General features: G+C 38.3%; 1 protein-coding gene across 1 annotated transcript; it reads left to right on the top strand.

The window, feature by feature from the left end:
- The first annotated feature begins 3015 nt into the window (after nt 1–3015).
- On the top strand, nt 3016–7818 carry ADAT2 (adenosine deaminase, tRNA-specific 2). The gene is made up of 5 exons (XM_009695458.1): nt 3016–3096; nt 5084–5234; nt 5790–5896; nt 7587–7659; nt 7778–7818. The coding sequence occupies exons 1-5, from the start codon at nt 3016–3018 to the stop codon at nt 7816–7818; spliced, it is 453 nt and encodes a 150-aa protein (XP_009693760.1).
- The last annotated feature ends 1451 nt before the right edge of the window (nt 7819–9269 follow it).

The following is a 9269-nucleotide window of genomic DNA, read 5'->3' as shown; positions in this document are numbered from 1 at the left end:
ATTTAAGCAATATGATCTTTGAGCATCTTTGCTAATTATTTCCCTCTGGACAAATCTTTCCCCTTTCAATGCAACTTCTCTTCTTTGCTTGCTCACCTTACATTTCTGGTGCTATGCTGTTTTCCCCAGACTGACAATAATTTCACGTGTTCCACTGTGCCAGACGCATTCTAGAAGTCCAGAGAGATGAGATTGGTGTTTCTCTTGCCTAGAAAAAACAAAAAGAAAGTTACTAGGTTAAGTTAGTGTCAACTGCCTTATGTAAATCCACATTGTATTTTGCTTCATTTTCCTTTTATAGACTAGTCCTTATAGTATTACCTTCAAAGTTTGCAATGTTGTCTGTTTTGCTGTTGAGACTGTCCTGGATCCGTAGATGTCAGGATTGTATGTCCTTCCTGGTCTCCATTACAGTGACTCTGTTTGCTCTGACAGGTTTCAGTCGTGTGATAACGTCAAGGGAGAGTATTAAAAGCATTGCTATGAGATTGGCAGCCTCATGCACGAGTTCTTTAGTATTTTTCTGATGGATGATGATCTATCAACTTGGGGTTTTGCCCCTCATCCCTCTTCCATGCCTTAGGCAATTTCATAATTTTAAAGTCCTAATTCTGTATCTCATAGGCTGAAATTTGTGCTTTCATACTGTTATTCTGCCTTTTGACCACATTCTCTGTGTCATTTTTATTGAAAAGGCAAAATACTAATTTTGTTTTGGAGCAGTACTATAATTATATTTGAGCCTCATCTCAAGGTCTCTGTAGTAGTTCTAACTCCTTTTTCACACGTTTTGTCTCTAGGTATTTTTACTTTTTATGTAATTTGTTTTGCAAGGTTGACGTTTGGTGATTCTTCCTTTAGCATGTGCTTTCTGATCTCCAAAATGTAGCTTTATAATATATTGGTTTTTTTCACTCCTTGAAAACTTTCTTCCTGCTTTTAAAAAATGATCATTTATCCAGTTAGGTCTGCAGTCCTTCCCTACAATTCTGCTCTTGCTTGGGAATCAACCTGCCACTAGGCTTTGTGTCAAATAAATTCCGTCTTCTCCTTAACTAAGTCCCTGCACCCTCTGATCTAACTGACTGGAGTTAGGAGCAGGTAGTGTCATCTTTATGCCCGCTTTCATTCTGTTCCTAAACTGCTCGTTTTGGCAAAAAGATTTAGTTGCTGAAAGCTCTCCCATTTTTTCAGTCTGTCTCCTGTCGCTTTGCATACTTTGTGTTTCTGTCCTGCATGTCCATAGCAGAACACGTAAATGTTGAGAGGTACTGCTGCTTACTCTGGAAGTTATTTGCAAAATTATTGATCACCATCGCATTCTTCTGGAAAAAGTTGCTGTTGGAAGAAGGGAGTTTATGTGCAGCTGTGTTTGTTTCCATTTTATTTTTTTAGGAGTGTGCCTATGGCATCAGCCTTTCAAAATAGTTCGGCACATCATTACTTGTATTCCTTGGGCAATAATGCAACAAGTGTCTGTGCAAGACGCTGGTTTTCAGCAGCCTGGCGATACATTCACAAGCTGGTGCCAGTACTGTGTTCCCTCTGGCAGCTCCCACACTTGCTTGTTCACAGTCTCAGACCAACCTGAAAATTTTCTTCTTTATAACATATGTGACCCTTCCCAACTGGAACCCCCTCTTTTTTTGGCATCTTTATTGCCATGCGTGATGCAATCATTCGCTTCCCACTAAGATGCTCGCTGTCTTTGGTCCTTTGTTGATAGATGCAGACTTCTCCTCTTTGTTATCTCCTGTTGGGTCACTGTAGCACAGGTCTTTCCCCAGATCACCTTGCAATTACAGTACGCGATAATTGAAAATGAAGTATGGTTTGCACTCTGAAATTACTAATGAAGCCACAAGATAATACACAACTTTGAGCTTTGGCCCCCTTTACTTTCACTTGTTAATTCTGGTCTAAGATTTAGAAGGTAAGCTTTTCAGGGCAGTGATGGTATCTTTATTTGTCTGTAAAACATTTGCCACAGTTTGGGGCAGTGTTTTAAGGTTTTGTCAAGGCTTTTTCCCCACTGATGTCAGCCTCAAATAATTTCTCCTTGGAACACCATTTGCCACTCTAACAATTCTTTTTTTCCCTTGCTACTCTTACCTGCTTTTGTTTCCTTGGCTTTAAAATAGTGTATAAGATTAGGTAAGTTAAAAAGCAGTAGAGGTTTATCGCTTATGAATTGAGTCAGTGACTCAAAAATTATCTTTTTTGTGTGTTATTTTACACACAACAAGTCAATAAAAAAGACTATGTAGTCATAGCTCAATACAAAATAAAAACTTGAGCCAGACCTAGAAGGTCAGTTTTTTCCCCCATGTCTTGTCTTTAAGAGGGACCTTTAGCAGATGTTTAAGGAAGCAGCTGAAGAAGCAAGGAGAGAGGAGTGTAAACCTTCCCCTTGCATATCCTTTCCACTTCTGAAAGTGAATAGCTTAGGGACTTCCAGAGCCCAAGAGTGTATCTGGATCATTGTTTCTGATAGCTGTCTGTGCGCATATCCTCCATGAATTTGTCTAAACCTTTTTTGAACTCATTTATGCTTTTGGCTTCCATAGCATCCTGTGGCAATGAGTTCCACAATTTAATTACGTGCTTTGTGAAAGAGTACTTCCTTTTGTTTGTTTTAAATCTGCTGCCTGATAATTTCATTGGGTGCCTGCTTATTATGTAAAATAATAAATCACTATTTATTGTTTGGTTTTCCACATTTTTCTTCATTTTTATAAACCTCTACCGTAGTCATCTTAACTTGGAAAACTAATGACTGTATGTGGTGAGTTAAGAGGCGTAGTCTAGTTAGTCTCTGTACGGAGACTGTTCTGTAACTTGGATAATCCTTTCTCACCCTGTGGTGACTTTGTCCTGGTGTTCCCATGTCTTCACGAGGTGAGATGACCAAACCAGTATGTACTACTTAAGATATGGATGCACTGGGATTTAGTAATATTCTATATTAGTGTAATCTCTTTTGTGTAGCTGTCTTCTATTACCGCAGAAGCCGGTATGACTTACAGCAGCTGCATGGCTTTTCTTAACTCCTACGCCCAAGATCAGCAGAAGCCTAAAAGCTACTCAGTGTACTCGGTATAAAGTAGTGTCATAGATTAGAGGCACGTTCTCCTTTAGTAACAAAGGCTTATTGCTTATATGCTTTCAATTTGTGCTCAGGAGTTGAAAAGCCAACACGGTATTCATGTCTCTTCTCATCTGAGGGGCACAAAACTAGGATAGCCACAACTTACACTTTTGAGTTACAGTAGCTGTAGTAGTTCTGGGGCATCATTCTGCCAGAGGGTGTTGGGCTTCGTGTCTCCATAAGGTGCGTGCACTGAGACTTCAGCTGATGTGATCCCATTGATTCAACTAGGGACCCTTCATGGCAGCATTTCACTAGCAGGTCTGGAGGAATCATGTCTGCATATTGATTCAGATCCACGTTTTTATTCCGCATGGGTTCGTTACTATGTTAGTTTGGTTCACAAGCGCATTTATGGAATAAATTTCTTGATTGTGTCTGCTCACCATGCTTTGGTTTGTGTCTCCTTTTCAGATGAAACGATACTGAAAAGGTGCACTCAGGGAGCATACCGAATGCACTCCAGCTGTTGCTGGGAATACACCATCCATGGCACTAAACCGGAGCTAGGCCAGTGTGAACTCCCTGGAATTGGTGCTGGGTCCTCAGCACTGTTTTGCTGTACACTCCTAATGTAGGCATAGGCAACGTAGGTCTCTGTAGGAGTTTTAAAACATTTTTAAATAGTATTAAACTTACTACTAAGTTACTTATACATGAGTCCTTTGCCATATATTGTAGAGCATCTCACAGTTATCACCACAGATCTTCACAGTACTAAAACATTAACCCAAGTTCATGTATTGAGAGGAAGTTACCTAAGATCATATAAAGACATATGTAGCAGAGGTACAAGTATAATTTGGATTGATTTAGTCTAATGCCTGTGTCAAAACCATCCAGAATAGATTAAAAAGAAGGAAAATACTAACAGCCTTAATTCAAATAATAAGCATCAGACTTTGTAACTGGAGAGTCCTTCCATAACCAGTGCTTTGTGATATTTTTGCTGTGACATTTGATCGACAAAACATACTGCTGCAGACATTCCAGAGCGATACTGGGACATTACTGAGTGTTTTTGTCTCTCTGCAATTAAAGTCAACAGCTCTGTTCGGGTTTTTGTGCCATACCTATTGCTGTGACTTCTGAGATACTCATCATTCCATTGTCTTGGATTAAAAACAGAGAAATCAATATTCTTCTGTCTTTTTGTAATCAGGCGTATGCTGCAATCCCTGCCTGTTACTTGAGGGACTTGCTGTACCTGTATATATTCCCAGGCAGCATTAAACCTGATGCAAACCAAAAATACTGTGTCTACGCAGTAGGCCAAGCAGTTCTAGAAATGTACTGAAATTAATGCATATTCACAGCGTATTGATTCCGTGCGGGCACAGTAACACTGTCAGAGGGAGGAAAAGGTACCAGCTAGGAGCAGTTTCTTAGTATTCCCAGGGGAAGTAACCCGGCCTGCAGTCTTGCTCTTGGAAGCACAGTGGGCTAGGTCAGTTGTCCTAGTGGGCTTTGTGTGTCCCTTGAGCCTCAAGTCTTGTCTTCATGTCTTGTCTTACTATGCTGGCATGACAGGGAGAGAACTTCTGAGCAGACTCTGCCTAGGAACAGGTAGAAGAAAAAAAACTCGTTTGTGCTTGTGGATCTTGTGTTTGCTGCATGTGAGACTGAGGTCGAATACATTCTTTCTTGGGCTGAGTATTTCTTCTGCAGGTTGGGCTGCGTGAAATTGCTTCTGTGACTTGAACCGGCAAGGAGGTGTACTAAAAAGAGACTTCTCAAGAAAGCATTACATTACTTCTTCAACAGAAGTGAGAATAATTGCATTATTAATAAATTAGATGTCAGGCCATCTTGCCTTTGACTTGAAAGAATAATTTTATGACATTGCCTTTTATTTCATTTTTATCTGTACAAGTGAGAAGCTCAAAGCTGTGAATCCATGCGAACTTGAAGAAAATGTTTATTTTTATCTCCTAGGCTACTCGACATGCAGAAATGGTGGCGATCGATCAAGTCCTTGACTGGTGCAAGCAACACAACAGAGATTACACAGATGTGTTTGCACACTCGGTATTGTACGTAACCGTAGAGCCTTGTATCATGTGTGCAGCTGCCGTGCGCTTGATGAGTATCCTTCCATGCTTATTTGTGCTGGGAAACCATATGTCAAAATGCTACTGTTTTGGCAGTGAGCCCACAGAGAAGGGCTTCATGCTGCCAGGCAAAGCCAAGTGGGATAGCATCGTAGGGTGTGAGAGTCTGCACCCTCCTCCATTTACTGCTCGGTAAATAACGAGAGACTCAAGAATGAAAGAGAAATGGTGCAATTATGACAAACAATTATTTCATTTCAGAGATATCTGTTATTATGTAAAATAAGCTAACTTCAATTCAGCGTTCAGTTTTGGATGTCGTAACAATCGGTAAAGTGTGGCTTTGTATGCCTCTGCTTTGGGATTCATGCTTCTCCTTTTCTGAGGAAGGCTGGATGTGCATCTTCAGCAATACATCTTACATTATTCAGAAGTAAGTTCTGATTTTTATGAGGGAGGAATTGTACTGCAAACTAATTTAGTTTGAAAAGTACAAGCACATTTTAGTGAAATTTAATGACTACTTCAGTCAGGCTACTGTACTTCCTGCTTGCTTTTCACTTTAACGTAATACCTTAACTCATTCACATAAATTCCACGGGTCGTATATGGCTGTCGAAATGAGCGATTTGGAGGCTGTGGCTCAGTTTTGAGCATCTCGTCTGATGATATGGTAGACACAGGAGAACCATTTGAAGTAAGCTATAAAATGTTTTCCTTTGTTTTTTCAGCTCGGGTACTGTGCCTAGCTTTGTTACCACGCTTTGAGAATGTTATGCATCAGTTTAAGAGGACTCAGATGAAAGATGATCCAAGTCAAGTAAACTTGACTTAACAAGAAAATAATGTAAAAAAAATTAAGTCCTTAAGTTGAGGAAAAGCCTGATAAGAGACTTAAAATATTTCAAAGAATGCATCAAAGAGGAAAGGAAAAATTATGCTCGTGGGACAAGGTAAGGAACAAATACGTCTAAAAGGTGCGTAATACTTGTATTAATGTAAGTGTATGCTGCAGGAAGAGATGAGGGAAAAATTATTTTAAACTGCAGAATGTACAAACACATAATCAATAAAGATCAAGTAACAGCAACTTACTAAGTTACTGGGTTTTAGCTGAGTCACTGGAAAGGATTGTATTTTTTGCTCCCAGTCTATCCATATATGAGGTAAAATGCGTTAGCTTAGACTTACTTCATATAGTTCAAATCCCAAAATAAATAAGGACTGCAAAAGTAGCAGAGGAGATTTAGTTTAGATACCAGGAAACTTTCTGAACAGTAAGGATACTGAAGGACTGGAACAGAGTGTGTGGGGAGAATGAGGCATCTTTGTCTTTTAAGAAAGGCTGGACAAGCATTCAGTGGTGGTATAGTGTACATAAATCTAGATGCTTTACAGCGTTATACTAGTATACCTATACGTACATATAGATAGAGAGTATTTATAGCGTTATTACATTATGCATGGTTGTAGACGATCCTGCCTTATACAAGAATACTGATTAGGGTTCTTACAGTTCTTTTCCACACTTAACATTTAGGATTTAATGAATGTAAAAAACAAGTAATGTATTTCAGCATTGTAAATAAGCACTAAAGGCTCAAGGCTCGGAAAGAATTTCAGTCAGCAAGACGATACTGTTTGGCAGTTGAGTGTAAACATATTAAGCATCTTTCTGTCAGGGTGTTTGTGAGACTAGCATCTGAATTCATTTGTATAGTCAGTACTGGAAGAGTGTTCATTTGCTAATGTTGGCATGTGGTATTTAATTTTTCTCTATGTTCAGAAGAAAGGAAGGGGAAGATTCTTGCTGCTACAAATCCTTTGTTTCTGTAGGCAACTGCAGCAGGATGTATAGGTGTATTTCATTATTTTCTAGTGTGGGTGGAGACTCATTTCGTGTTAGTGACATTTAAACGCTTTGTCATTAATGTTCATGGCCTGGAAGAGTATTTTGGAAGGACCAAAAAGGTCTGAGAGTTGACTCTTAGCAATAAAGAACAGGTGTGTGGACCAATGTTTTCTGGTAGGAATCTTATTTACAAATACCTAGGTGTATGTCTCTTACATTTCCAAGTGCTTGAGGAGTATATGAAGTAAGTTGGAAACACATTAATAAGAAAGAAATTGGAGATTGCATAAAAATTTTATGCAAGTTACTAAGAAAGTTTGTTTTGCCTAACTTTAAGTTATATAGGAAATTGTTTACTGACCCTCAACATAGTACTTTTGAAACGTATTAGGTATTCAACCTGAAAAGGAGATTTTTCTGACCCCCAAATAGACCATACAGTTGTTTACAATTATTCTGTACTTAAGGCATTATTATGAAGCATGGAACATGTTATTCTCAGATGCGCTTATGAACATCATTTTAATTTGAACAGTGCATTTCTGGCTATCGTGCCAAAGAAGCAGTGGAAATGTTAAAAGCTTTCTACAGACAAGAAAATCCCAATGGTAGGTTTCACATTAATGGATCCATTTTGATCCCAACCTAATTTAAAAGAATGCTGGCACTGGTATTACTGTAATTCACTTCTGATGTTTTTTCTCCGTTTCTGTTTCTTCTTGGCAGCACCAAAATCAAAAGTACGGAAAAAGGACCATCGTAATTAGCCCTACACTGATGGGAGACAGAAACTTACCAAAAAATGATGTGTGAAGGTTTCTTCAGCATCCTTCTTTTTTAAAATGTGCAGTCCAATTAAACTATGTCTAATGTTCTGTACAGAGTTTTTACTAATAGGATACTTACTCCCTGTTCCTGCATTTCTGTGTATGTGATTTCTTGTTACCGTACATGACCAAACAGCATAAGTGGCTGTTTTTAGAAAGAGGAAAATTTGTGATTCAAGTTCCCTTGTTTACAGTGAGATGGATCCATTAAAATGATGCCATGCTGTACAGCACATTCTAGAATATTTTCTTTCCTTCTGTCTGTGGAGAAGCATCTTACTTTTCGATATTAAATGTTTGCTTAGGCAAGTAAGTGAATCTCTTGGAAGGTTACACTTGTGAGACCTTCACAGTCCTTGTGTGTATATTTAATCAAAAGGCCTATAAGGAATTGTACAGTCCTTGAAGACTTGAGATAAGACCATTGTAACAGTTCTTCGTTGTTTTTTACACTCCCTGTAGCATAAGCCAAATTTTCAGACAGAACTTCAGAAAGTCACGTACATATGTAGGCAGGTATATATGCAGACCCACATGTCTCGGTTTGTGTATGCTATTGCTTGATAAGCATAAGCAAGCATCACTTGGCTGCACCGCAGCGTCTTCTACAAAGTTGTGGAGAAACTCCCCACAACTCCCTTTAGACTGTCCACTCTGCTTATGAATATTAGCGTAAGAAATGCTTTATCGTTAAGAATCCACTAAGAAGTTGAAGTTGTTCCCAGCTACTAAATTATAGTAACTGAGACGGGCAGATACATGTGAAAACCAGGAAATTAAATTGGTAATAGTATAAAGAAAATATATTTGAGATATTTATCTTCTTGTAGTGTTGGTTGGCTTTGTCATTTCCATGTACTTTGCTTGCATGCAGTAATTTATAATCCAGAAGAGGGCCTTACAGTTCCACTAATGAATTAAGAATACAAGTACAGTTCAATCTTGATTATATACCTCTTGGTGGATACTTATCTTAAGCATGGATCCTTTTGTAGTTTATTCAGCTGATATTCAGAAATTTGTAGTTTATTTGGCTGATATTCAGAAATTTAAGAAATGCCCTAACTTTTTTTTTATATGTAAAAGTGGTTAGAATTCTGACTATAAAAACAGAATACAATTAAACCCTTTGGATATTTCAAATAAATACTTTCAAAAGTATTTTTTTTTAAAGAGCATTAAAAGCATTGCTTTGTCACCACTGCTCCTAATAGGTTAGAATTTGTATTTTGTGTAGTTACTTACTGTTTACAAAGTGACATGGGAAAGAAGCATTTTTACCATAATAGAAATAGGATTCCTTTAACTTAAGCCCTTTAACTGACATGTGTGATCTATCCTGTTCTTCTGACCATTACTTACAGCACGCTTTGAGTCTTTTCTTTCCCATA

The sequence above is a fragment of the Cariama cristata genome, unplaced genomic scaffold, assembly GCF_000690535.1.
Source record: "Cariama cristata isolate BGI_N322 unplaced genomic scaffold, ASM69053v1 scaffold952, whole genome shotgun sequence".
NCBI classification, from domain to species: Eukaryota; Metazoa; Chordata; class Aves; order Cariamiformes; family Cariamidae; genus Cariama; species Cariama cristata.
This window is presented reverse-complemented; position numbering and strand designations above follow the sequence as displayed.

Coding starts and splice junctions, on each gene's coding strand:
- ADAT2 (XM_009695458.1), top strand. CDS start 3,016: ATGACTTACAGCAGCTGCATGGCTTTTCTTAACTCCTACGCCCAAGAT. Junction 5,235..5,789: donor AGCTGCCGTGCGCTTGATGA/GTATCCTTCCAT, acceptor ACTCATTCACAT/AAATTCCACGGGTCGTATAT. Junction 5,897..7,586: donor ACACAGGAGAACCATTTGAA/GTAAGCTATAAA, acceptor TAATTTGAACAG/TGCATTTCTGGCTATCGTGC.